Raw genomic sequence first — 24,409 nt, 5'->3', positions numbered from 1 at the left:
CAGGGGTTGTAAAATAAAGTCAAGCAGTTTTGCTACTGGCTGGTATAATGAATCCCTAGCTGCTATTATGGGTCGTCCCGGGGGAGTTTTGGCATTTTTATGAACTTTTGGTATAGAGTACAGTACAGGTACAACTGGCCATTCATTAAATATAGATTTAAACAGCTTGGATGAGATTTTGTTATCAGCAACTGCACGTAAAAGAATGCCCTGAAGTTCCTTTTGATATGTGCTGGTAGGGTTGGAATGAAGTTTCAAATAAACTGCACTATCTGCTAGCTGGCTATAGAGTTCTTTACGATAATCAGATATATCTTGCACGACAATGGCCCCGCCTTTGTCGGCGGGCCTGATCACTATGTCGTCATATTTGCCAAGCTGGCTGAGTGCCTGTGATTCACAAGGTGAAAGGTTTTTGCGATATTTGGCAGGAGCTGCCGCAAATTTATTCACAGAGTCATCCAACAATCTACCAAAAGTTCGAATGGCAGCGTTATTCGATACAGGGTCGAATGTAGATTTAGAAAAGCCTCTCAAGAATTTATCAAGTGGACCATCGGGAGGAGGGTTGTCATTGGACTGGAAGTGCTCTTTGAGCCTTAATTTCCGTAACAGTTTATGGTGGTCACATTTCCAGTTAAAGGGGTCGTGTAGGTTTGTAGGAACAAAAGTAAGTCCTTTGTTTAACACCTGTAATTCAATATCAGTCAACCCACGGTGGGAAAGATTAATCACAGCGGTCTCTTGTCTGCACGCCTTGGAGGATTTCTTCTTATCTCGTCGATTCTGGCCCCCCCGACGGGTGGGCGGCGTCGATTTATATCCCCAGATGTTGTGGGTGCCTGCCCTAAAGGGCCCGCATGCAAACTTGCTGCCTCATCAGAGTCTGAGACTAAGAAATCACTATCATTATTGGCGGCGATGGTTTCACGCTGTGTCCGACTACGTCTCCCCTTGGCCTGCCACGGGCGACGTCGTTTATTCTCATTGGACTGAGACTGGTTGGTTCCAGCCAACCATCCGTAGACACGATTGTCTTCATAGTCCGCATCCACCGTGCGTTGTTTATTTCTTTTGAATTTTAACAAATCATTTTTGTATGAATTGCATTGTGTTTCCAGCTTGTCTAGCCATGATACATTAGCTGGATCATTCAGGGCAACATCATGTTCTTTCACAAAGTCTGCAATCTTGGCTTTGGTAGATTGAAGTTCCCTCCCGGATTCCTCAATCACCAGAATCATCAGATCCAGCGAACAACGGTTTAGTATGCCAATCCATTTTTGTACAAATTCTGGACTATACCTCCCAATTGTGGGAGTGTTCCTCACCCTAAATCCCCTGGGAATCCGTTTGGAACGGAAATAGTCTGACAAAGAAGTCCCGTGTAGTAAAAAGTCCGTCTCACGGCGACGTAACCGGAACAGTTGTTGGTATATCTCTTCAATTGAAAATTTAGGGTTATTGGTGGTGTCATCATGTTCAAATAAAATGTTATCAATTTGAGCAGTGGTATAAGTAAAGGTATCACATGGTGGCACAGAGATCATCCTACACCCTGCTAGCCCATCAGGTAGCGCAGCATGTGCGTTCTCCATGATGCAGCAAGGTAGGAGAAAAAAGCTGTAACTCCACAATGGTGAGTATAAAAGGCAATGGAGAATGTCCGGGCTGTAATATCAATATAAAACCACAGCAATACAAATCTTGCAGGTGCCTTGCAACCAGCGATGGGGAATCCAGAAGGAGACAACCACAGCCAATGATAGAGATCCAGAGTCTGCCGGCACTCAATAGAAGTAATAGCAGCTTGCCCCGGTGCCAGAAATAGAAAATAGGTAGCAGTCCAACATACCCCAGCGGGTAAATAAACGGCACTCCGGAGACGGTTATTAGATGCAAATAAAAGTGTATTGTTTGGGGACGTTTCGAGGTGTTAGCCCCGTCCTCAGCCCAAATCCTACAGCACCACATACATAAACACAAAACATTTTTATACTCACAACCTCCCAGCACGCTGTCCCGCGCCACGGTCCCGGAATCGCTGACAGGAAGTCGTCACTGTGTACTTCCGGTCACGGACGCCAGGGAAATGTTGCTAGGCAACTACCAGCTTGCGTCTCAGATCCCGGAAGCTAACTCCGGTGATCTCTCCACGATAGCGTCCGCACAAAGGACATCCAATAGCGGGGGAGTAAAAAGACTGGGGGCTGTCTAGGAAAACAAACAAAAAACAAAACTATAAATACATGAAAAAAATAAATACATAAAAAATACATGAAAAGATACCCATCCACTTGTGGAACCGCCGGAGACCCGCACATGCACAGGGGAACAAAACAGTAACCCGCTGTGTTCTGAGCCAGATCGCCAGACAGTCACACAGATCAACCACAATATAAGAAAAGGCAATATAATAATGAACATAAGATGAAAGTACACCTATATAAATAAATGAATAGAGATTACATTAAACTGTTCCAGTTTATCTTCTCATTTAATCCTTTGGGTGAGATAGTGTTGAGCCGAAAGATCCATTCGGATTCTTTCTTCAACAACTTGAGGGCTCTGTTGCCACCCCGCATGGAATCTGCAACCTGATCAATAATAAAATGCCTGAACTCCGTGATGGAATGACCTTTAGATTTAAAATGGCGCGCCACCGGCTGATCCACATCCTTCCCTTTTAAAGAGAGGTTTATGGCAGACCGATGAAGCGCCATTCTATCACGAAATTGTCTTATTGTCTGGCCAATGTAGTATAAACCACACGGGCAGACAATTGCATAGACCACATGTGTGGTCCTGCAGGTAAGGACAGATCGAATGTCAGTCTTTTTACTCCCCCGCTATTGGATGTCCTTTGTGCGGACGCTATCGTGGAGAGATCACCGGAGTTAGCTTCCGGGATCTGAGACGCAAGCTGGTAGTTGCCTAGCAACATTTCCCTGGCGTCCGTGACCGGAAGTACACAGTGACGACTTCCTGTCAGCGATTCCGGGACCGTGGCGCGGGACAGCGTGCTGGGAGGTTGTGAGTATAAAAATGTTTTGTGTTTATGTATGTGGTGCTGTAGGATTTGGGCTGAGGACGGGGCTAACACCTCGAAACGTCCCCAAACAATACACTTTTATTTGCATCTAATAACCGTCTCCGGAGTGCCGTTTATTTACCCGCTGGGGTATGTTGGACTGCTACCTATTTTCTATTTCTGGCACCGGGGCAAGCTGCTATTACTTCTATTGAGTGCCGGCAGACTCTGGATCTCTATCATTGGCTGTGGTTGTCTCCTTCTGGATTCCCCATCGCTGGTTGCAAGGCACCTGCAAGATTTGTATTGCTGTGGTTTTATATTGATATTACAGCCCGGACATTCTCCATTGCCTTTTATACTCACCATTGTGGAGTTACAGCTTTTTTCTCCTACCTTGCTGCATCATGGAGAACGCACATGCTGCGCTACCTGATGGGCTAGCAGGGTGTAGGATGATCTCTGTGCCACCATGTGATACCTTTACTTATACCACTGCTCAAATTGATAACATTTTATTTGAACATGATGACACCACCAATAACCCTAAATTTTCAATTGAAGAGATATACCAACAACTGTTCCGGTTACGTCGCCGTGAGACGGACTTTTTACTACACGGGACTTCTTTGTCAGACTATTTCCGTTCCAAACGGATTCCCAGGGGATTTAGGGTGAGGAACACTCCCACAATTGGGAGGTATAGTCCAGAATTTGTACAAAAATGGATTGGCATACTAAACCGTTGTTCGCTGGATCTGATGATTCTGGTGATTGAGGAATCCGGGAGGGAACTTCAATCTACCAAAGCCAAGATTGCAGACTTTGTGAAAGAACATGATGTTGCCCTGAATGATCCAGCTAATGTATCATGGCTAGACAAGCTGGAAACACAATGCAATTCATACAAAAATGATTTGTTAAAATTCAAAAGAAATAAACAACGCACGGTGGATGCGGACTATGAAGACAATCGTGTCTACGGATGGTTGGCTGGAACCAACCAGTCTCAGTCCAATGAGAATAAACGACGTCGCCCGTGGCAGGCCAAGGGGAGACGTAGTCGGACACAGCGTGAAACCATCGCCGCCAATAATGATAGTGATTTCTTAGTCTCAGACTCTGATGAGGCAGCAAGTTTGCATGCGGGCCCTTTAGGGCAGGCACCCACAACATCTGGGGATATAAATCGACGCCGCCCACCCGTCGGGGGGGCCAGAATCGACGAGATAAGAAGAAATCCTCCAAGGCGTGCAGACAAGAGACCGCTGTGATTAATCTTTCCCACCGTGAGTTGACTGATATTGAATTACAGGTGTTAAACAAAGGACTTACTTTTGTTCCTACAAACCTACACGACCCCTTTAACTGGAAATGTGACCACCATAAACTGTTACGGAAATTAAGGCTCAAAGAGCACTTCCAGTCCAATGACAACCCTCCTCCCGATGGTCCACTTGATAAATTCTTGAGAGGCTTTTCTAAATCTACATTCGACCCTGTATCGAATAACGCTGCCATTCGAACTTTTGGTAGATTGTTGGATGACTCTGTGAATAAATTTGCGGCAGCTCCTGCCAAATATCGCAAAAACCTTTCACCTTGTGAATCACAGGCACTCAGCCAGCTTGGCAAATATGACGACATAGTGATCAGGCCCGCCGACAAAGGCGGGGCCATTGTCGTGCAAGATATATCTGATTATCGTAAAGAACTCTATAGCCAGCTAGCAGATAGTGCAGTTTATTTGAAACTTCATTCCAACCCTACCAGTACATATCAAAAGGAACTTCAGGGCATTCTTTTACGTGCAGTTGCTGATAACAAAATCTCATCCAAGCTGTTTAAATCTATATTTAATGAATGGCCAGTTGTACCTGTACTGTACTCTATACCAAAAGTTCATAAAAATGCCAAAACTCCCCCGGGACGACCCATAATAGCAGCTAGGGATTCATTATACCAGCCAGTAGCAAAACTGCTTGACTTTATTTTACAACCCCTGCTATTGTTAAAACCTTCATTTCTTAAGGATACGTCCAGTTTTTTGCAATTACTTAAGGATGTGGGTACTGTACCAGATGACACCATAATGGTGTGTCTGGATGTGTGCAGCCTCTACACCTCCATCCCTCATGATGGTGGTGTGGAGGCTGTCAAATTGTTTATTGGTCAATTCTTGGACCCAATGTTGTTTGACCATGAGCTGTTTTTACAATTGATCTGGCTAACACTTAAAAGGAATTACTTCCTGTTTGATGGTGCGTATTACCTCCAGCAGAGAGGATGCGCGATGGGGTCTGCGGTGGCCCCGTCATTTGCTAACATTTTTATGTTTAAACAAGAGGAAATAACTTTTCTCAATGACCCGGCAATCAGTTGCCATCTTCGTCTATATACTAGATATATAGACGATATTTTCATTTTATGGACAGGGGGACAGGAATTGCTAACCAAATTGCTTGTAGACATCAATCATGGCGAATCGACCATAAAATATACGGCTGCTTTTAGTGACACCAGCATCCATTTTTTGGATGTTGCGGTCACTATTTGCAATAATACCATTAGCACTGATGTGTTCTTTAAGGACGTGGATCGCAACACGTTCCTTATGTCGTCTAGCCATCATCCCCCAGCACTCAAGCGGGGACTCCCGTTCTCCCAAATGATTAGGGTCAAAAGAATCATCAGTAATCCTAACGAAGTGGAACCCAGATTGGATGCTCTCATTGACAAATTTGTAGTTCGAGGTTATGATTTGAGCAATCTGCTCAAGCAAAAACAACAGGTCCTTAGGATGCCGAGATCTCAGCTGTTTATTCCCAAAAAGAAAAATGCTGCAGCTATTTTACCATGGGCGAGTACCTTTTCAGTAGCTAGCCCAGTTATTAAGCATGCTACTAATGCTTTGTGGCCCATTGTGAAGACGGACCCTGATCTCCCTGGTCTTAGAGTTGTGAGACCCCTAGCGGCCTTCCGCAGGGGCCCCAATCTCAAGGACCGACTTGTAAAATCTGACATCACAGGGATAGGTATACCTAGGCCACCTAATACTTACACTAAACCTGCAGGCTGTTACAGCTGTTTCTCATGTGAGACATGCAAACACATGATTGCATGTAAGAACTTTAAACATCCCCACACCAATAAAACTTATGACATTCGATCTGTCCTTACCTGCAGGACCACACATGTGGTCTATGCAATTGTCTGCCCGTGTGGTTTATACTACATTGGCCAGACAATAAGACAATTTCGTGATAGAATGGCGCTTCATCGGTCTGCCATAAACCTCTCTTTAAAAGGGAAGGATGTGGATCAGCCGGTGGCGCGCCATTTTAAATCTAAAGGTCATTCCATCACGGAGTTCAGGCATTTTATTATTGATCAGGTTGCAGATTCCATGCGGGGTGGCAACAGAGCCCTCAAGTTGTTGAAGAAAGAATCCGAATGGATCTTTCGGCTCAACACTATCTCACCCAAAGGATTAAATGAGAAGATAAACTGGAACAGTTTAATGTAATCTCTATTCATTTATTTATATAGGTGTACTTTCATCTTATGTTCATTATTATATTGCCTTTTCTTATATTGTGGTTGATCTGTGTGACTGTCTGGCGATCTGGCTCAGAACACAGCGGGTTACTGTTTTGTTCCCCTGTGCATGTGCGGGTCTCCGGCGGTTCCACAAGTGGATGGGTATCTTTTCATGTATTTTTTATGTATTTATTTTTTTCATGTATTTATAGTTTTGTTTTTTGTTTGTTTTCCTAGACAGCCCCCAGTCTTTTTACTCCCCCGCTATTGGATGTCCTTTGTGCGGACGCTATCGTGGAGAGATCACCGGAGTTAGCTTCCGGGATCTGAGACGCAAGCTGGTAGTTGCCTAGCAACATTTCCCTGGCGTCCGTGACCGGAAGTACACAGTGACGACTTCCTGTCAGCGATTCCGGGACCGTGGCGCGGGACAGCGTGCTGGGAGGTTGTGAGTATAAAAATGTTTTGTGTTTATGTATGTGGTGCTGTAGGATTTGGGCTGAGGACGGGGCTAACACCTCGAAACGTCCCCAAACAATACACTTTTATTTGCATCTAATAACCGTCTCCGGAGTGCCGTTTATTTACCCGCTGGGGTATGTTGGACTGCTACCTATTTTCTATTTCTGGCACCGGGGCAAGCTGCTATTACTTCTATTGAGTGCCGGCAGACTCTGGATCTCTATATATATATATATATATATATATATATATATATATATATATATATATATATATATATATATATATATATATATATATATACAAAACATATATATACAAAACAACACACATAGCCATAATAATTTAATACTCATTTTATTAATCTTTTTTTGGAATACTTCACGTACAGTAGATAGATTTCCTTTTTAATGAATATAAATATAAGGTACATTTTTAAATAAATTCTCTCTTCTTAGTGCTCCAAAAAAGAGACAATCCTTTCCCTTTCCAGTTCTTTGTTACTCCTGTGGGTTGCAGATTTGCGAATCCTGACAAAACTACAACCCACTCAAAAATTAAATCTGCCATCCAAAAAATTCCGCCACTCCTATTTAAGATTGTGGGTTAATGCATCGCCGCACCCAATGTGTTAAACATGTCAATGTTTGTTAATATTTCCTAAATTCCTCCAAAGGGAAAACAAAGAAAAGATTACTCATGGGTTAACTTACTGGTGTTACATAAAAATGTATTGCACAAGATCTAGAAGAAAAAAATATCCTCCTCATACAGGGCCTTATTCTAGTTCACTCTTTCTGACAAAATCCTTCTTGGATGGACAAAACCATGTGCACTGCAGGTGGGGCAGATGTTACTTGTGCAGAGAGAATTAGATTTGGGTGGGGTTTTACTTCAAAGTGAGATCTATATTGCAGTGTAAAAATAAAGCAGCCAGTATTTACCCTGCACAGAAACAAAATAACTCACCCACATCTAATTCTCTCTGCACATTTTACATCTGCCCCCCTGCAGTGCACATGGTTTTGTCCATCTAAGAAGGATTTTGTCAGAAAGAGTGAACTAGAATAAGGCCCACAGTGTAATGCTCACCCAGTATTATGTGACCTCCGGTGCTGTAAAGTGAGCTGCCGCTTTGCAGCGTCACTTTGCAGCACTGGTTGGCACAGGAGCAGCATAGAGTCCCGATGACCGTCAGCCCTCACCAGAACACCGAGCAAAGAACTCTGAGGAGATGAGTATATGGTTTATACATTGGGATTCTGACGGTTAGTATACCGACATCGTAATCCTGACTGCCGGTACTCTGAAGGGGGGCAAGTTCTTGCTGTGCTCATCACGCTGCAGGCTGGGTGGCTCGCTGCACCCCCCCCCCCCCCGTCCTTGTTCTATTCTCCCTCTATGGGGGTTGTGGACCCCCACAAGGGCGAATAGCCCCTGTAAGTCAGGATCCTGACTGTCGAGCATATAACAGCCAGGATTCCGATGTCAGTGTGGTGACTGCCAGAATCAAGACTGTCAGGTTATCTGGCACCCTTTCGCCACCCATTGCCTCTGTGTTTGTGCATGTGTGTAAGAGAAAGGGATGTAGTTTCACTCGCTGCCAACAGATGGCAGTGTTTCAGAGACACACACAATCAGACACTAGACCTATATATAGATGAAAATATACAGTTACCACCTGTAGTTTGGCTGCACTATAAACTCGCTGAGCTTCTCCTCTTGTGTGGGTTATCCTCGCTCCAACCAGCTGGTCGTACCATGACAGAAGTTATAATGTATCCAATCCGTGATTTGTAATATCCATTTGAGTGTTAAAAAATATAAAAGTTGACCAAGTCCACCTTTGCTGTTTGCTGACAGCAAAGATGGACGTGAGCTTATATTTGTTGTTGGGATAATACACAACTGCCCGTGCCTTCTGGGTAATTGCTACATCCAAGTGGGTGAAAGGACCTTTCACGCTCAACCACTTGACATGCAACATCAGGGGAAGGAGCAAATCCAGTGGGCTGGAACTTTCACTATCCATGCCACCATCTATTGCCTTTAGTAACCAGGTGTCAAGTGAAGCAAGCCTGCAAGGGTAAATTTGGGCTCCCATGTTTGGACCTTGCTCCTCTCCCTGTTGTGCTGTGTCATCAGGGGTCCATTCGCCAAATAGGATCTATTCTAGACCCATACCTGCCTCCTTCCCGGCAGGGCAGTGTTTCTCCAACACCAGCAGATCCCTCTGTGTCCTACCCAGTGGCAGTTTTTATCTATGGGCTGCAGGGCTGGAGCCCCCCAGGTAAAATCCGCCACTGTGTGAAGCCAGATGCCATATGTGAGACTGAAAGTCTGACCTGCCAGTCACCAAGGCAGTCCCCTTGGTAGGTGTTCCATGTAGTCCGCGCATGTGCAGTACCCACATCTATACTGCGCATGTGACCGCGATTTCCCTTCTACAGGCTGTTGCTGAAACAGCCCATAGAAGCTGGCTGCATGCACAGTACCAGCCCCCCTCCTGCAAAAAGGTACCTGCCCCCACTGGTCCTACCACTATGACACCTCAGGAAGGATACACAGCACAGGTCCTTTCGGTTCTCACATAAGCTGTCTGACTGACATTGCTTTCCCCTTAGTTAGAGCAGATTCTACACATCCTGGCTGCCATTGCCCCCAGACCATCAGGTCGTTTCTGCAGCTGTTGTCCCACTATCACCAATAAATCCCAGCGCTGCATATTATACCCCTTTCACACCAGAAAATGCAGGGACCCACACGGGAATACAGCCCAGGGAATCATGTCGGGCCATTCCCTGGTTGGCCCCTTTCACACAAGAGATGTCCCTGCATTTTCTAGTGTGGGAAGGAGGCGGATGGCGGCGGTGGGGAGACAGTGGAGGAAGTGGACAGTACTCGCCCTGGCTTGCTGGTCCTTGGTGCAGGTCAGGGATCCACAGAGGTTGTGGGCGCAGATGACGCAGCTCTCCGCCTGCAGTGAGGGTGCCGGAGAGCTGTGTCATTTTCATCCGCCACCGGTCCTGTCATCTGTGCCCGCTGCCTGTGTGGATTCCCGGCCTGACCACACGCACATAGGACCGGCAACCCGGTGAGTTGAACCCGGGAACAACCATGCTCCCTAGCAGGGTTGAAATCCTGGCAATTTTTCCTGTGATTTTGGCCCAACCTCTGGAATTTAGGCTGGTGTTAAAGGACTATTCTACAGGGGGCGAACTGCAGGGGTATAATACCCCTTTTACACCAAAGCCTCGACCCGGTTATTGCTGCTCAAGTCCGGGCCCGGGCTTTGTGTAAAAAGGGGTAAGAAAAAAATAACCCGTGTCCAGTTCCCCGGGTGTCCGACCTGGCAAATGTTCAGGATTGGACAGGCTTAATCTGAGTCAGAGGCCTTGTAAATGGGTAACCTGGGTCAACCGAGCCTGGGACCTATTTCTACCAATAGCCCCAACCTCTGGACTGCAGCATCATGAGGTCAGTCCAGAGGTTGGGCAGTGGCTACATACAGCCTTCGCTGCTTTCTGCGGTACTATGCAGACAGCAGTGGAGGCTGGGAGGAGGTGAATGGATTCATGTGTGTGGCATTCGTTCACCTCCTGGACGGAGGCTGGGGGCAGCCCAGCGGGATAAATTATAGTTTTAAATGAATATTTCAAAAGAAACATCAACCTTACTGCAATAATAGTCAGAGTAATTCATATACAATACGCTGATTGTGGCTAATTATTAGTAAAGCTGTTTATTGGATACAATAATAATACACCCCTGTAGCATGCAATTCTCAGCTGTTTGTAAAGGGTATGTGTCAGTGGGTCAACCCAACAAAGGTCGACATGCATTGTTTCGACCAATGAAGGTCCATAGGACTTGGGTTGACACCGTGAAAAGGTTGACATGGCTTTTGGTTGACAGGTCATAAGGTCGACCCAACCATTAGGTCGACAATAGAAAGGTTGACAGTCAAAAGGTCAACATGGGGTTTTCATGGTCACCAATGTCGGCACGGACAATGAAAAAGTGCACCACGTCCCCTCGCGTGGCTCGCTACACTCGCCATGCTTCAGGTTCGGTACCTCGCTGCCCTCGGCACACTGTTATATTCTCCTTCCATGCCCTGATGGCTAACCTTGACACTCCAGCTGTTGTTGAACTACACAGCCCAGCATGCTCTGCATCAGATTTAGCATGGCCAAATAGCAAAACTGAAGCAGGGCATGCTGGGATGTGTAGTTCAACAGCAGCTGGAGTGTCAAGGTTAGCCATCAAGGCCCTAGTGGATGGTAGGGCATGAAATACCGCCTGTCGGCACATGTTGGCTCAAAAAAACCTGTGAAGAACCCATCCGGACCTTTTGACTACCAACCTTCTCACTGTCAACCGAATGCTTGTGTTGACCTAAAGCCATGTCCACCTTTTTGAAGGTGTCGACCTACTATAAGCCCTGGCGACCTTCAGTGGTCAACTCAATGCATGTCAACCTTTCCTATGTCGACCTAGTGACCATGTACCGTTTGTGAGTGTAGCTTCTTAAGTGGAAGCAGACACAGTTATCTTGTTAGAATTGCAGCAGGCAACTTTGGTTCAAATCATTTCTTATATAGAAACAGTAACTGATTCCTACTGCAGCTTGTAAATGATATAACATCATTAGTGTACAGTAGTTAGTCATACAGTATGTAACAAAAAAGTTTATTCCTTTTTGCCGGCAAATGAAGTAGTATATCTTTGATGTAATTGCAATTTTAACTGTTGAATACCATCCAGGAATTACAGAAATGTACTACAGTAGCTCCCAGTTTATTGGTTTAACGTTCCGGTGTTGGATAGTTAGCAGGCAGTGGCAAGATGTATATGCTGCCTGAGGCGAAACTACTGTACCATCGGTGCAGCAGGTGCACCTATGGGGCCCACTGTTGCCTCTGTGTGCTGCTGCAATTTGCAAATAGCTGCAGTACAGTTTAGTTCAGGGTTGCCGACCCTCCCGGAATTTCCGGGAGTCTCCCGAAAATCGGGTACCCCCTCCCGGCCCCCGGAAGGGTGGGCAACCCTCCCGGATTCAGGGGGGACCCCCGCTGACCCCCGGATCGCGGCATTAAAATGCCGCAATCCTCGGGTCTCAGAGGAGGGGGCGGAGCTAAAACGGCACAATCGCGTCATTTTAGCCCCGCCCCCTCCATGGAGATCCCTGAATTAACTGCTTTTACCAGTATGGGGACGGGGCTTAGAGATGTCACTCATAAGCCCCGCCCCCTGAGCGGCTGCTGAAACTCTCCTCTCCGGGCTTCTCCCGGAGAGGAGAATGTTAAAGTCGGCAACCCTGGTTTAGTTGCTATAATAATGTATAGTGATCTTGCAGCGTAACTGAATGATTAGTAGCAGGTTAGATAACTGTACAATACAATTCAGTCGTGATATATCAATATTCTGGCTTGGAATTACTATAACAGTGGGTTTGATTAATGTAGTAACACAGATGATTACAGCAGCAAAGGTAAAATGCTTGGGGTTTGGCTGCAGTGCTCGTATGCACCAAGCCCAGAATGTGGTACATTCCGAGGCTTAGATGCGGGCGGGCAATGCGATTTTCAAATCTGCATTGCCCATGGGCTTCTTTTCTCGTTTTCTGCTGTGAGGGATCAAAAAGGATGCCTCCCAGAAGTATGTTGGTTTAGGCTGTTTGGTTTAGGGGGACTTACATGCTCATTGCCAAGGGGACTTACATGCTCATTGTCAACGGGACTTACATGTTCGTTGCTAGTGGGACTTACATGGTTGTTTCCAAGGGGACTTACAGGCTTGTTGCTAGGGGGGGCTTACTAGTTTGGTGCCAAGGGGACTGCTCGTTGCCCATGGGACTTACTTGATCATTGCTGTGGGTGAAACAGGGCTGGAGGTGCAGTCACAGTACAGGAATGCTTACTTCTTTCTTACTCTTCTCCATCCAGAAATGGTCGTATTCAGTCGCTGTATTATGGCTTATGTTACTCTATGTATTACTGTATAACTTTGTGTACACCCTGAGGCACCATTTAAATAAAGTTTACCATTAATAACAGTAATAACTTTATATAACCATCATTGTCTGTCCTCCTGTATAACGCTGTAATCCTGCACTGTCTCCTCTCCTGCAGCGCTCAGCCTGAGATGTGCCCAGTACATTGGTAGTAGCTCTTTTTGCTTGATGATTGGAAGGAAGTTCCCATCCTATGGGATCACCTGTCTCCCCCAGGCCTTCACTGCACAAGGTGAGCAAATGCTGGATACATGAGGCCCAACTGAAGACACTCTTTCTACATCTTCACATCCTATAAGAAGTATACTTCCTCCCATTCCCAGGATTTAACGTTCTGCTCCCTACTTCTGAAACTCTCTAACTCTCCCTAACTCTCCCTATCAGACTTCACCTCTCTCTACAAAACATCACACAGGCTCCCAACACCCACTTCTTCACCAAACCCAGCTACCTCTCATCCTAAGGGGGGGTATTTACCAAGTAAATAAACCGGGCGCTGATGTGAGGTGCTTTTTATTTATCAGTGTAAAAGAAAGCAGCTGCCAGTTAGTGGTTAATAGTGAACCACTGAAATGGAATGCACAACAACAAGAACAGATGGCAGCGCTAAATGTAATTAAACATATGGGATTGCCTGTAATTTCATATTTTTTAATAATAATAAACAAAGTTAATAGTTACACCTTTTTATGCACAACAATAAAAATACCTAAAATTAATAGTAATGTACTCTCCCCTATGACTGGTGTGTTTGTTTGGGGCAGTCCGGGCTTGGGTCCGTGGTCCTCACTATTTTTGCGGAACTTGTAGATGAATATTGTAGCCGCTGGAGGATGATCAAGAACCTTGCCGAGCTTTCCCAGTTCGTGGTAGCCGAGATTAAATGATTCCCAGAGTTTGACAGCTTGCCAGATGAATTGGGGTGGTCTTTAAAGGTCGCCAATTGGAGAACGGAGGATCAGGTTATCCTTGGAAGTGAGCCAAAAGGGGGTAGTGCAATGACCCACCGACGCGTTTCGCTGAGTGTTCAACTTTTTCAGCTTGAAAAAGCTGAACACTCAGCGAAACGCGTCGCCGAAGGCATCCAACCAGTAACCTGTTTGGAGGTTGTACCCGGCCACACTTATCTATCTATCTATCTATCTATCTATCTATCTATATCCTTATACGGTCAATTAAATAAAGACACTGAGACGTAGATTTGGCAGAGAAGCGTCAGCTGTTTATTAATATACAAATGATTAGTGATATATAGGAGGATCTGCCAAAAGAAAAAAACTGCTACTAATTGTATTGGCAACTCACCTAAAGTGGCTTCAGCAAACATACAGAGGGGAATTTGGGGGGGGGGGGGGGGGGGGTATTTAGGGAGACACAAGAGAACTTGGCAAGAGGTAAATTAAAAACCTGCTGAGGGACAGACATAGAAACAAATTCTGTGTAGTGGTAAATATCCAAATTAATCCGTCAGTACAGGCAAAAATTGTAAATCCCTCAAGACTCCCATTGCCAACAATGGCTAGTAGCTAATCTCCAAGTAGGATGGACAGGGGAACAGACAAGACAAACACAGGACAAACAACACAGGACATGACCAGTGGCGGATTTTACCTATGGCCCCCCCCAGGTAAAACCCACCACTGTGCTCTGGCAAGTGAAGCCAGATGCAGTCTGTGACACTGTACTGACTTCACTCTGATTGGCAGTGACTTTGTATTGGAACTCCAACCTGCCGGCACCCAAGGCAGTTCCATTGGGAGGTGTGCCTCTTTGGGCTGCTTTGACTGCAGCTTATAGAATCTGGGGTATGCGCATGCACCGGTCCCGGTGATCTGCAGTGTACAGGCATCAGGACCATGATGTAGCTTCTATGGGCTGCTGCTGAAGCAGCCTATAGAAGCTGGGGGCCAGCGCATGTGTAGTACCAAGGATCATACTGCGCATATGGCAGACTCGTGGTGGACAACCAATGAGAGCAGTGGCAAACCGGACCAGCAGCAGTGCAGGGGGAGTGGCAACGCGGCTAGTGGCAGACCCCCCTCCAACCTGGAGAAAGGAGCTGCCTCTGCACATGACACACCAGTAACAGACTGAAATACAGTATGAACACCAAACTGCAACTACTGGTTACAGCAACGGCCTAATATAACGTGTACAACTGGCCAATTTCCATCAGCCCAAGTCCTTAGGGATAATAACATTTTTGGAACCGAGAAACCTGCTGCAGCTAAAGTAGCTGCGTTAATTCAGTGCGCTCTGAAATCCCGAGACGAGAGGCCGTCACTTGAAACACTGCTTCTATACAACTTCCGGTGGGGCCGGGGATAGTCGCATGCACGTGGAGCTCCGGTCCCCCATCCACGGAGCTCCACCATCCCCAGCCTCCGGAGCAGCGTGGCGGCGGCGGTGAGGAGAGGGAAGAGGCAGCGCTGTTCACCCCCAGCAGCAAGCACCTCAAACCGCTGGAGCAGCAGCGGGACGGTCAGGACCATCGGCTTGTGGGTGGGAGAGGAAACCACACTGTGAGCTCCAGCTCCATCCACGAAGCTCCAATCTGTAATACTTTGTAGGTGTAAGGAGTCCAGTCCAAATGCATGAGCCATGGCCCAGGAACATCTGGACAATGGTGATCCATTAATAGCGCCAGGAAAATGCACCTACCGGATTGGTAATGCAGCAGGAGGCGTTACACCTGCCGCCCCCAAGCAGCATCACACTGTAAATCACTGACAATTGGATGCTGTAGTACGACCAAGTCACAGACCTGTACTGCACATGTGCAATATGTATCTGACACATGCGCATGGTACCAAACATCTGTACTGTACTACATGCACCACTACAGCATCAGGGCAGGAATCAGGCCCATTATGCTGATTAATGTCCAAGGGGCTGCGTCCGATATAATTAACAATATCATCCACAGGTCCCAATATTGTGCATACACACTGAACGATCCCACTGGACAGGTTGGATCCCACTGGACACTGTGCAGGTTACCACACAGCCCACCTGGGAAGTCTGCCGGCAGTCCCTCAGCCACCTACAGCACCCTGGTAAGCACCAACTATGTGGATATAAACTAAGACTGCTACTTTTGCCAGAGCTACCAAAACTGAGATTTTATTGATTGATTTTCACCGGGACCTAAAGAAGGATATCCCAAGGATAGCTTAATACAAACACAAATCCCAAAGGAGAACTCAAACCCATATATTCAGATCTAGATACCTGTGTGTGTGTTTGTCCTGTCTGTTATACCACCGAGTATACCAGTATTAGTAGAATGGTTTTACATGCAACCAATATTTTCTGTTTATATTAACATTGAAGTATATTTTACTATTTTAAACACCTTAAAAGAATAAAAACTTACCTTTATCTAAAATGTTTCTAAGAGTGCTGTGTGTTTGCTTTGGTAAATGTATAGCTTTGCGCAGAGTATACCACCCCTTTCTTGCTTCACATTAACTTCACAAGGTATTCTGTAGTATACCTATTTACTCAGCAGCAGCTATACACGTAGGGTATACGCTGACCTCGCAACCCCCTTCTCTACACTTATGCATTTTATGCCCCCCTAGTGCCACACATAAGATGGGCACCAGCCAATAGGAGCACAGTGGGCCTATTTCATATGGGATTAGAGCTGCTTCTGTGGCAGCTTACATGGAAGCAGCAATGACAGCACTAATATGGTAATGCAGCAGGAGGCGTTACACCTGCAGCCCCCAAGCAGCATCTGACTGTCAATCACTGACAACTGGAGGCTGTAGTACGACCAAGTCACAGACCTGTACTACACAAGCGCATGGTACCAAACCTCTATACTACATACAACACTACAGCTTCAGGGCAGGAATCAGGCCCAGTATGCTGATTAAAGTCCTGTACAAGGTAGACAATAGGGGCTGCATCTGATATAATTAACAATATCATCCACAGGTCACAATATTGTGCAAATCGTTCATGTGATGTCACAGGGACCTGCGGAACATGCTACATAGCCAAGTTGATCTGCATGATCAGCAAACATCAACCATCCTTAATAAGGCGCAGGAGCGCACATCGTTAATGATATTGATATTCTCGCTTCTAAGCGATATTATTGTGATAGATATCACTTAGAAGCCCCTCTCTACGCAATATCTGTCACATTATCCTCTAGTGTGCATGGTGTGTGGGGCTTGAGTCTGAGAGTACATCTGCTCCACGCCGCAGGAGGGCGGGGAGAGCAGGGGAGGTAGAAGATGGCTGAGTGCGGATGGAATGGCACAGAGAGATGGGGATAGTATAGAAAGGAGAGAAGAGGAAAAGAAACAGAAATATGAAGAGAGGGAAGAGAAAAGGAAACAGAGTAACAGCAGAGAGGAGGGGATGCAGTTAATTTGCCGGCGGTCGGGATCCCGGCGGTCGGGATCCCGGCGGTCGGAATCCCGACACTGGAATCCCGACCGCCGAAATCCCGAAACTTTCTCCCTCTGTGGGTGTCCACGACACCCATAGAGGGAGAATAAAATAGCGTGCCGAGCGTAGCGAGGCACCGGGCCCGCTGCGTGGCGAGCGCAGCGAGCCCGCAAGGGGGGGCGATCCATGTCCCCCCCTTGTCGGGATTTCGGCGGTCGGGATTCCAGTGTCGGGATTCCGACCGCCGGGATCCCGACCGCCGGCAAATCGTATCGGATCCGAGAGGAGAGATATAGGATGAAATACAGTACCTGAATGTACGGTGATGTAGATCTTTATCCTCCTGCCGTACTCAGAAGATCCGAAACAAGACCGGCGATGGGATGCACGGTCTTCGGCACACGGGACAGCTGGGATTTGTGTCCGTCCACTGGTAGATGCAGCTTGCGTGGAAAATGTGGCTGCAGGGCAGGACGTCCACCAGCTCTCCCGGCTCGAACTCCATCAGGCAGATGACACAGGATTTTGCGGCTTCATTCTCTGTAGCAAAATGAGCTGGGAGTCCGCAGATGTCTGCCACCATGGGAGGGTTGTTCGGCCCGCTGATCTCCACCAACCTGGCCGGAAGATTGTTGCTGCTGATCTCCGCCTCGATGACCAGGAAATCCTCATCCTGTCCGTTGATCTCGATCATCATGGCTGGGAGGTTCCGCCCGCTGATCTCAAGCACCATCGCCGACGGGATGTTCTGCCGGTTGATCTCCAAAACGATGGCTGGGAGATTCGGCCCATTTTCTGCTGGCTGCTGAGAGGCTTGATGAAAATGGCTTGGCCCGGGGAGATGATCTGGGCCTGACCTGTCCCACGCTGAATCAGAAGCAGGTGGAGGAGAACGGCTTCTGTCTGTGTCCTCCCGTTGTGGTCGCTGCAGACGAGCAGATGTTTCTCCTGTTGATGGATGCTCATGATTTTGCTGCCGAGTTCTTCCTCTTCGGTGTTCGGACCGCAGCCACGGTCTCCGAAGCGTCATCTGAAAAGATATACATTATATAGTAGCCAAAATTATTACAGCAATAACATTCAGGTATATCATTGATAATAGTATTACAGGGGGCTGTGGGGGACATTTCACCAGGCCTCTGACTGGTAGGGGGCCTCAAAATTGTCCTACATATTGTCTCAGGTAGATGGCGCTATGTTACTGTGGTGATATATTCCAGCTCACCATCACCTAGGGTCCATATGCAATATGATCTGTGTAGGATCTACTGCCCAGGATCACATTGCAATATGTGATCCTTTCGGCTGAATAAATGTCCCTGCATATGCAGGGATAGTTGTAATGGGTAACATTGCTGCCTCACAGCACTGAGGCCATGGGTTAGATTCCCACTATGGCCCTAACTGTGGAGTTTGTATATTCTCCCTGTCCTTGCATGGGTTTGTACTCACAATCCAAAAATATACTCATACTGTAGGTTATTTGGCCCCAGACAAAATTAACTCTAGAATAAATGTGTGCGTGTACATGTGGTAGGGAATATAGATTGCAAGCTCCACTGGGGCAGGGACTGATGTTCTAATCTCTGTAAGCGCTGCAGAATATGTGTGCACTATATAAATAAATGATCGTAAAGAAATAATGGTACTTGTGTATTAGCAGGGCGCCCAATTAAAATCGCATGTCCCGTTTTAGTGCCGTGCGATGTGATTTTCCTATGTAATTTATTCACTGCTCTCTTGCCGTGGGTGCATCGCATTGCATGCGATCGCGCCACACACAAAATCGCATGCGATTTTATAGGGTGCAATGCCATTTACTTTACTATACACTTCTATGAGATGCAATGAGATTTAGGCACCCCCCCAACATCCGCGTCACCCTGAAGCATGGTGAGCGGCGGTGGAACGCGTCCTCCCGACTTTTTCATACCCCCACTATCCACGTCGGTGTGGAGTTGATTTTATATAGTGTGGCGAGCGCAGAGAGGGGACGTGGATTACGTTACAAGCATTCCGCGTCCGCTCACCACACTTTATAAAATCAACTCCATGCAGAGGTGGATAGTGGGGGTATGAAAAGGTCGGGTGGACGCGTTCCGCAGCCGCTCGCCATGCTTCAGGGTGGCGTGGATAGTTGGGGGGCGTCTAAATCTCATTGCATCTCATAGAAGTGTATAGTAAAGTAAATGGCATCGCACCCTATAAAATCGCATGCGATTTTGCGTTCGGTGCGATCGCATGCCATGCGATGTGGTCCGCCCGCAGCAAGAGAGCAGTGAATAAATGACATAGGAAAATCGCATCGCACGGCAGTAAAACGGGGCATGCGATGTGATTTTCTTACACAGAATCGACAACTAAGCACTTTGCTTAGGGGGCGCCCTGCTAATACACAAGTACCGAAATAATCCAGTGCATCAGAATATGTACATACCTCCCATCTGTCCCGCTTATCGCGGGAACGTCCCGATTTTTTGGAAAGTTCCCACGTCCCTCCGGTGGCCGGCAGTGACCTGCAGCGCGGGGGGGGGGGGGGGGCAGTTGGGAGTGCCCCCCCCCACACACACACCGTCACCCTAAATAGATGCTGTGCGCATCTTCTCTTTGTCCTGGAGGAGCTGTCTCAGCTCTCTTCTGCTCATCTCCAGATGTTAGATGCTGAAAAGGAAAATACAATTTAAAAAAATCGAGGGAAATCACAGATATTATGGTGCGCTGTAAATCAGGAACCAAAGCCGGAAGTATAACACTAGATGCCGAAACAGTCTAGTTCGCTCTTCCAGAGGCAAGAATTTAGCAAATCCACATCAACTGCATCAACTGCCTCAACTCATCAAATGCCACTGATGCTCCAGTCTGCATGGGTTTTATACCTGTCCATAGGATTCAAAATGGCCAACAGCACTGCACTCTATTGAGAATATGTTTTCACATTAATGTATTGAGCAGTTTACACAATATTTCTACAGATTTTATAATAAAGCCCCACCCACTACCCCATAAGCACCTCCCCCTGCAAGGTTGTGAATGGTAAAATATCATCTCTGTCCCATTGCTATCACAGCTTCCCCTGACATCTGCTCCATCCGAAATCATTACTCGCCAGCAACATACTAATACATTGGCTCCAACTGATGTCATTTGCATACTATTTCTTTTATCTGAAATTTGCACTATTCGGTAATTGATGTTAAAATGTAATAATGAAGGGTATTAGCAATTTCAGTTATTTCTATTTTTTTTTTTTTTTTGAAGCATCAGAATATGTGCAGTGTAGGATTGGGGTTTTTTGTTATTTTTTTTGTGTGTGCTGGGAGAACGCTTAACAAGACATAGAAGGGTTTCTCATAGGGATGAGCGGGTTCAGCTTTTCGTATTCCCGCCAGACTCAGGCCTCAGAACGAAGCAAAACATCATCATCCCGCCGTCGTATCTTGTGAAATCCGGACTCGATATAAGTCCCCCACTACCGCCGCCATCTTCACTCCAGCATTGGAGAGGGTAGTGGGAGGAAGGGTCTCCATATCTCTGGTGGGCTGTTGAGTGCATGGAGTGGCGACCTGGTGCTGTTCAGTGGTGGTGTCCTGTGTTTACTTAAGTCTGTTGCTGCCTAGTGCTAGTGTCCTGTGCTGCCAGAAGTCCAGTCCTGTGTTGCTGTGCTGCCTAGTGCTGGTGTCCTGTGCTGCCATAAGTCCAGTCCTGTGTTGCTGTGCTGCCTAGTGCTGGTGTCCTGTGCTGCCATAAGTCCAATCCTGTGTTGCTGTGCTGCCTAGTGCTAGTGTCCTGTGCTGCCATAAGTCCATTGATACTGCTGTATCGGTCCTGTCCAGTGATAGTGCTGTATTGGTCCAGTCCAGTGATACTGCCATTAAAGTACCACCTAATTATTCCCTTAATATCTAACTCCAACTCCCCCCTACCACAGCCTAAGACTACTGGTGGATTCTAACACTAAATGTTGGTATTCTGAGAATACACACTTTGAAAATGTTGACATTTTAAACATCAACTGTTGACCCATGTCCACATTCTAGTGTTGACATGATCACTGTCAACCATGTGACAAGATCCCCAAACAAGGAGTACCACACTTAGGTCCTTATGCAGATCTGATTGCAGTACAAATTTGTTTGGAAAATGGGCAAAACCATGTGCACTGCAGGTGGGGCAGATGTAACATGTGCAGAGAGAGTTAAATTTGGGTGGGGTGTGTTGAAACTGAAATCTAAATTGCAGTGTAAAACTAATGCAGCCAATATTTACCCTGCACAGAAACAAAATAACTCACACAAATCTAACTCTTTCTGCACATGTTACATCTGCCCCACCTGCATGGGGTACCAAGAGGGGCAGAAGTGGGTACTTATTGTTCAGACATTAATAATTGGATGGGCATGGCCCACATCATCTTCATGGGGTGAGATTGCCCCACTTGACAGTACTGTTGAGGTGGTCAAAAGTTCCCCTGCGTGGGCGTTGGCATTTCCTGTACAACCGCTGGTACTCCCTGGCCGGCAGCTGACACACTCCACAACATTATTTGTAAATTGTTTTGAGGGTGCATAGCCATGCCTTCCTGGTTTTGACTATGTCCCCCTCAGTACTCAAGCCTGTGGCCGGATCCGATATGTAATGCCGGCGGTCGGAATCCCGACCGCCGAAATCCCGACATGGGGGGACGTGGAGCGCCCCCCTTGCGGGCTCGCTGCGCTCGCCATGCGCTATTTTATTCTCCCTCTATGGGTGTCGTGGACACCCACGGAGGGAGAAAGTTTCGGGATTTCGGCGGTCGGGATTCCAGTGTCGGGATTCCGACCGCCGGGATCCCGACCGCCGGCAAATTGACTGCATCCCCTGTGGCCTCTCCAGTTTGAGGGACACTCAAGTCTTTGTCACCATATGTTGTTATTATTTTTAATAATAATAATTCCTCCAAAGAGAATTATCTCTGTATATGTTGTACAGTCCTCACCTTGCCTTTGTTTCTTCCTTAGGGCTTTCATTTGTCATAAATGACCTACCTGGAGAATGAAGACAACATTACAAAGAGTCGTATTCCTTCTTATAGTCTTCATGACTTTGATTGCTTCTTACTGGTATGCCAAAAGGCAGAGAGGACTTCTACCAATATTCCACAAATTTAGACCTGCAGAGAACATGCACACTGTTATAAACGGCACATCAACAAGCAACCTGATGCCAGATACAGTGGTGTGGACAGCCCATCCTAGTGCACGTTTAGGAAATAAAATGGGGGAGTACGCCACACTCTATGCTCTGGCAAAGCTCAATGGACAGCAAGCCTATGTCTTACCCATCATGCACAGCGAGCTGGGAAAGATATTTAAGATCAGGTTGCCCGTACTTCAGCAAGATGTAGCCAATCGTATTAAATGGAAGGGTTATCAGCTACATGATTGGATGTCTCCAGAATATTTAAACATCTCTGGTCAGTATGTGAAGCTTTTTGGTACACCATGTTCATGGACCTTCTACCATCACATAAGAGAAGAGATTCTACGAGAATTCACTTTCCACGATTATATTAAGGAAGAGGCAAATTCATATCTAGCAAAAATGAAAGGAGACAGGAAGAATGTGACTTATATTGGGGTCCATGTTCGCAGGGGAGATTATGTCCAAGTTATGCTTAAGCTAAGGAAAGGTGTAGTAGCTGGCAAAGAGTATATGGACAAAGCCATGGGCTATTTCAGAAACAAATATCAGAACCCTGTCTTTGTGGTGACCAGTAATGGTATGGACTGGTGCAAGGAGAACATTGATAATTCACTAGGGGATGTTCACTTTGCTGGTGATGGCAAGGAAGGATCACCGGCCCGTGACTTCGCCCTCCTGGCACATTGTAACCACACTATAATGACCATAGGGACATTTGGATACTGGGCCGCATACTTGGTGGGAGGTGAGACCATCTACCTTACTAACTTTACTTTGCCAGATTCTCCTTACCTTCAGATATTCAAGTATGAAGCTGCTTTTCTTCCGGAATGGATTGGGATTCCTGCGGATCTCTCGCCACTTTTGTAATGTGAAAGCCTCCATAGGGAATTTTTCCTAAAATGTTTTAAATATTGTGTACTACAGTAGCAAACAGTGAGTATTTTGGGCCTAATTCAGGTTAGCTCGCTAAGCAGCGGTTGTTCACACCTTAATGTTGCCCTGCCCACCGGTGCCCGAATCCCTTCCATGCGAGGGGATGTGTCCGCAAACATATCGCCTCGCGTGTGGCCATTTGCAGGAGAAATATCTTGATGTTCACCAGAAATAAAAGTCAGTCCAAACGGACTTTTATTTCCTCCGCAGATTGGCGAAGAAGGGGCGGATGCTGACGTCATGTGAGGCCCCGAGCAGGCATCGGTCCGACCTGCGTTCCCATGCTCTGACCCAATGTCCACCCATTCCCGCCATCTCGGATGGCTCAACGAGTTTCACCCTACGCTTGTCCCCCACCATCGGAAGGGGGCCAAACTCACCTTGTTGCGATCCAACCTGAATCACCCCCTGTGTCTGACGTTATATAAGGCCAATGCTTTCTTGTTCATTATTGTTTGTTAAATGTTTTTCCACCATATTGTACACATCCATTCTTGTAATTACCTCATGGAGGATCAATAGATAAATGTAAAGAATAATTAAAATTAGAACTTTACTACTACTACTCAGTATTTTGGGGGACTGTCAAAATCCAACTCTCTCTGCACATGTTACTTCTGCCCCACCTGCAGTGCAGCATGATTTGTGCATTTGAGAAAAAAAATAGTTTTGCAATCAAGTCTGAATTGAGTCCATCGTCACGCTAATTGCATACTTGCCTCCTGACCCTCTCCATGAGGGAGACAATGCTCCGTTCCTGGACTTCCCTGGTAATGTACGATTGCCATCACCTGTGGGGAGCTAGGTAATTGATAAGAAAGGTGTTTCATCACAGG

The 24,409-nt window shown here is 46.6% G+C and overlaps 1 protein-coding gene across 2 annotated transcripts in view; it reads left to right on the top strand.

Annotated features, from left to right (window-relative positions):
- Positions 1–24,409, top strand: part of LOC146042409 (galactoside alpha-(1,2)-fucosyltransferase 2-like) — a 32,228-nt gene extending 7,819 nt beyond the window's left edge. Inside the window, exons 2-4 of one of the 2 annotated variants that reach the window (XM_083162392.1) lie at positions 13,168–13,281; positions 15,976–16,105; positions 22,454–24,409. In XM_083162392.1, the coding sequence (XP_083018518.1) occupies positions 22,488–23,507 (1,020 nt within the window). In that variant the 5' untranslated portion in view covers positions 13,168–13,281; positions 15,976–16,105; positions 22,454–22,487 and the 3' untranslated portion in view covers positions 23,508–24,409. The remainder of the gene's footprint in view (positions 1–13,167; positions 13,282–15,975; positions 16,106–22,453) is intronic. The other variant, XM_083162391.1, reaches the window with a different exon arrangement.

The sequence above is a fragment of the Crinia signifera genome, chromosome 19 (genome assembly GCF_055691185.1).
Source record: "Crinia signifera chromosome 19, ASM5569118v1, whole genome shotgun sequence".
Taxonomy (NCBI): domain Eukaryota; kingdom Metazoa; phylum Chordata; class Amphibia; order Anura; family Myobatrachidae; genus Crinia; species Crinia signifera.
This window is presented reverse-complemented; position numbering and strand designations above follow the sequence as displayed.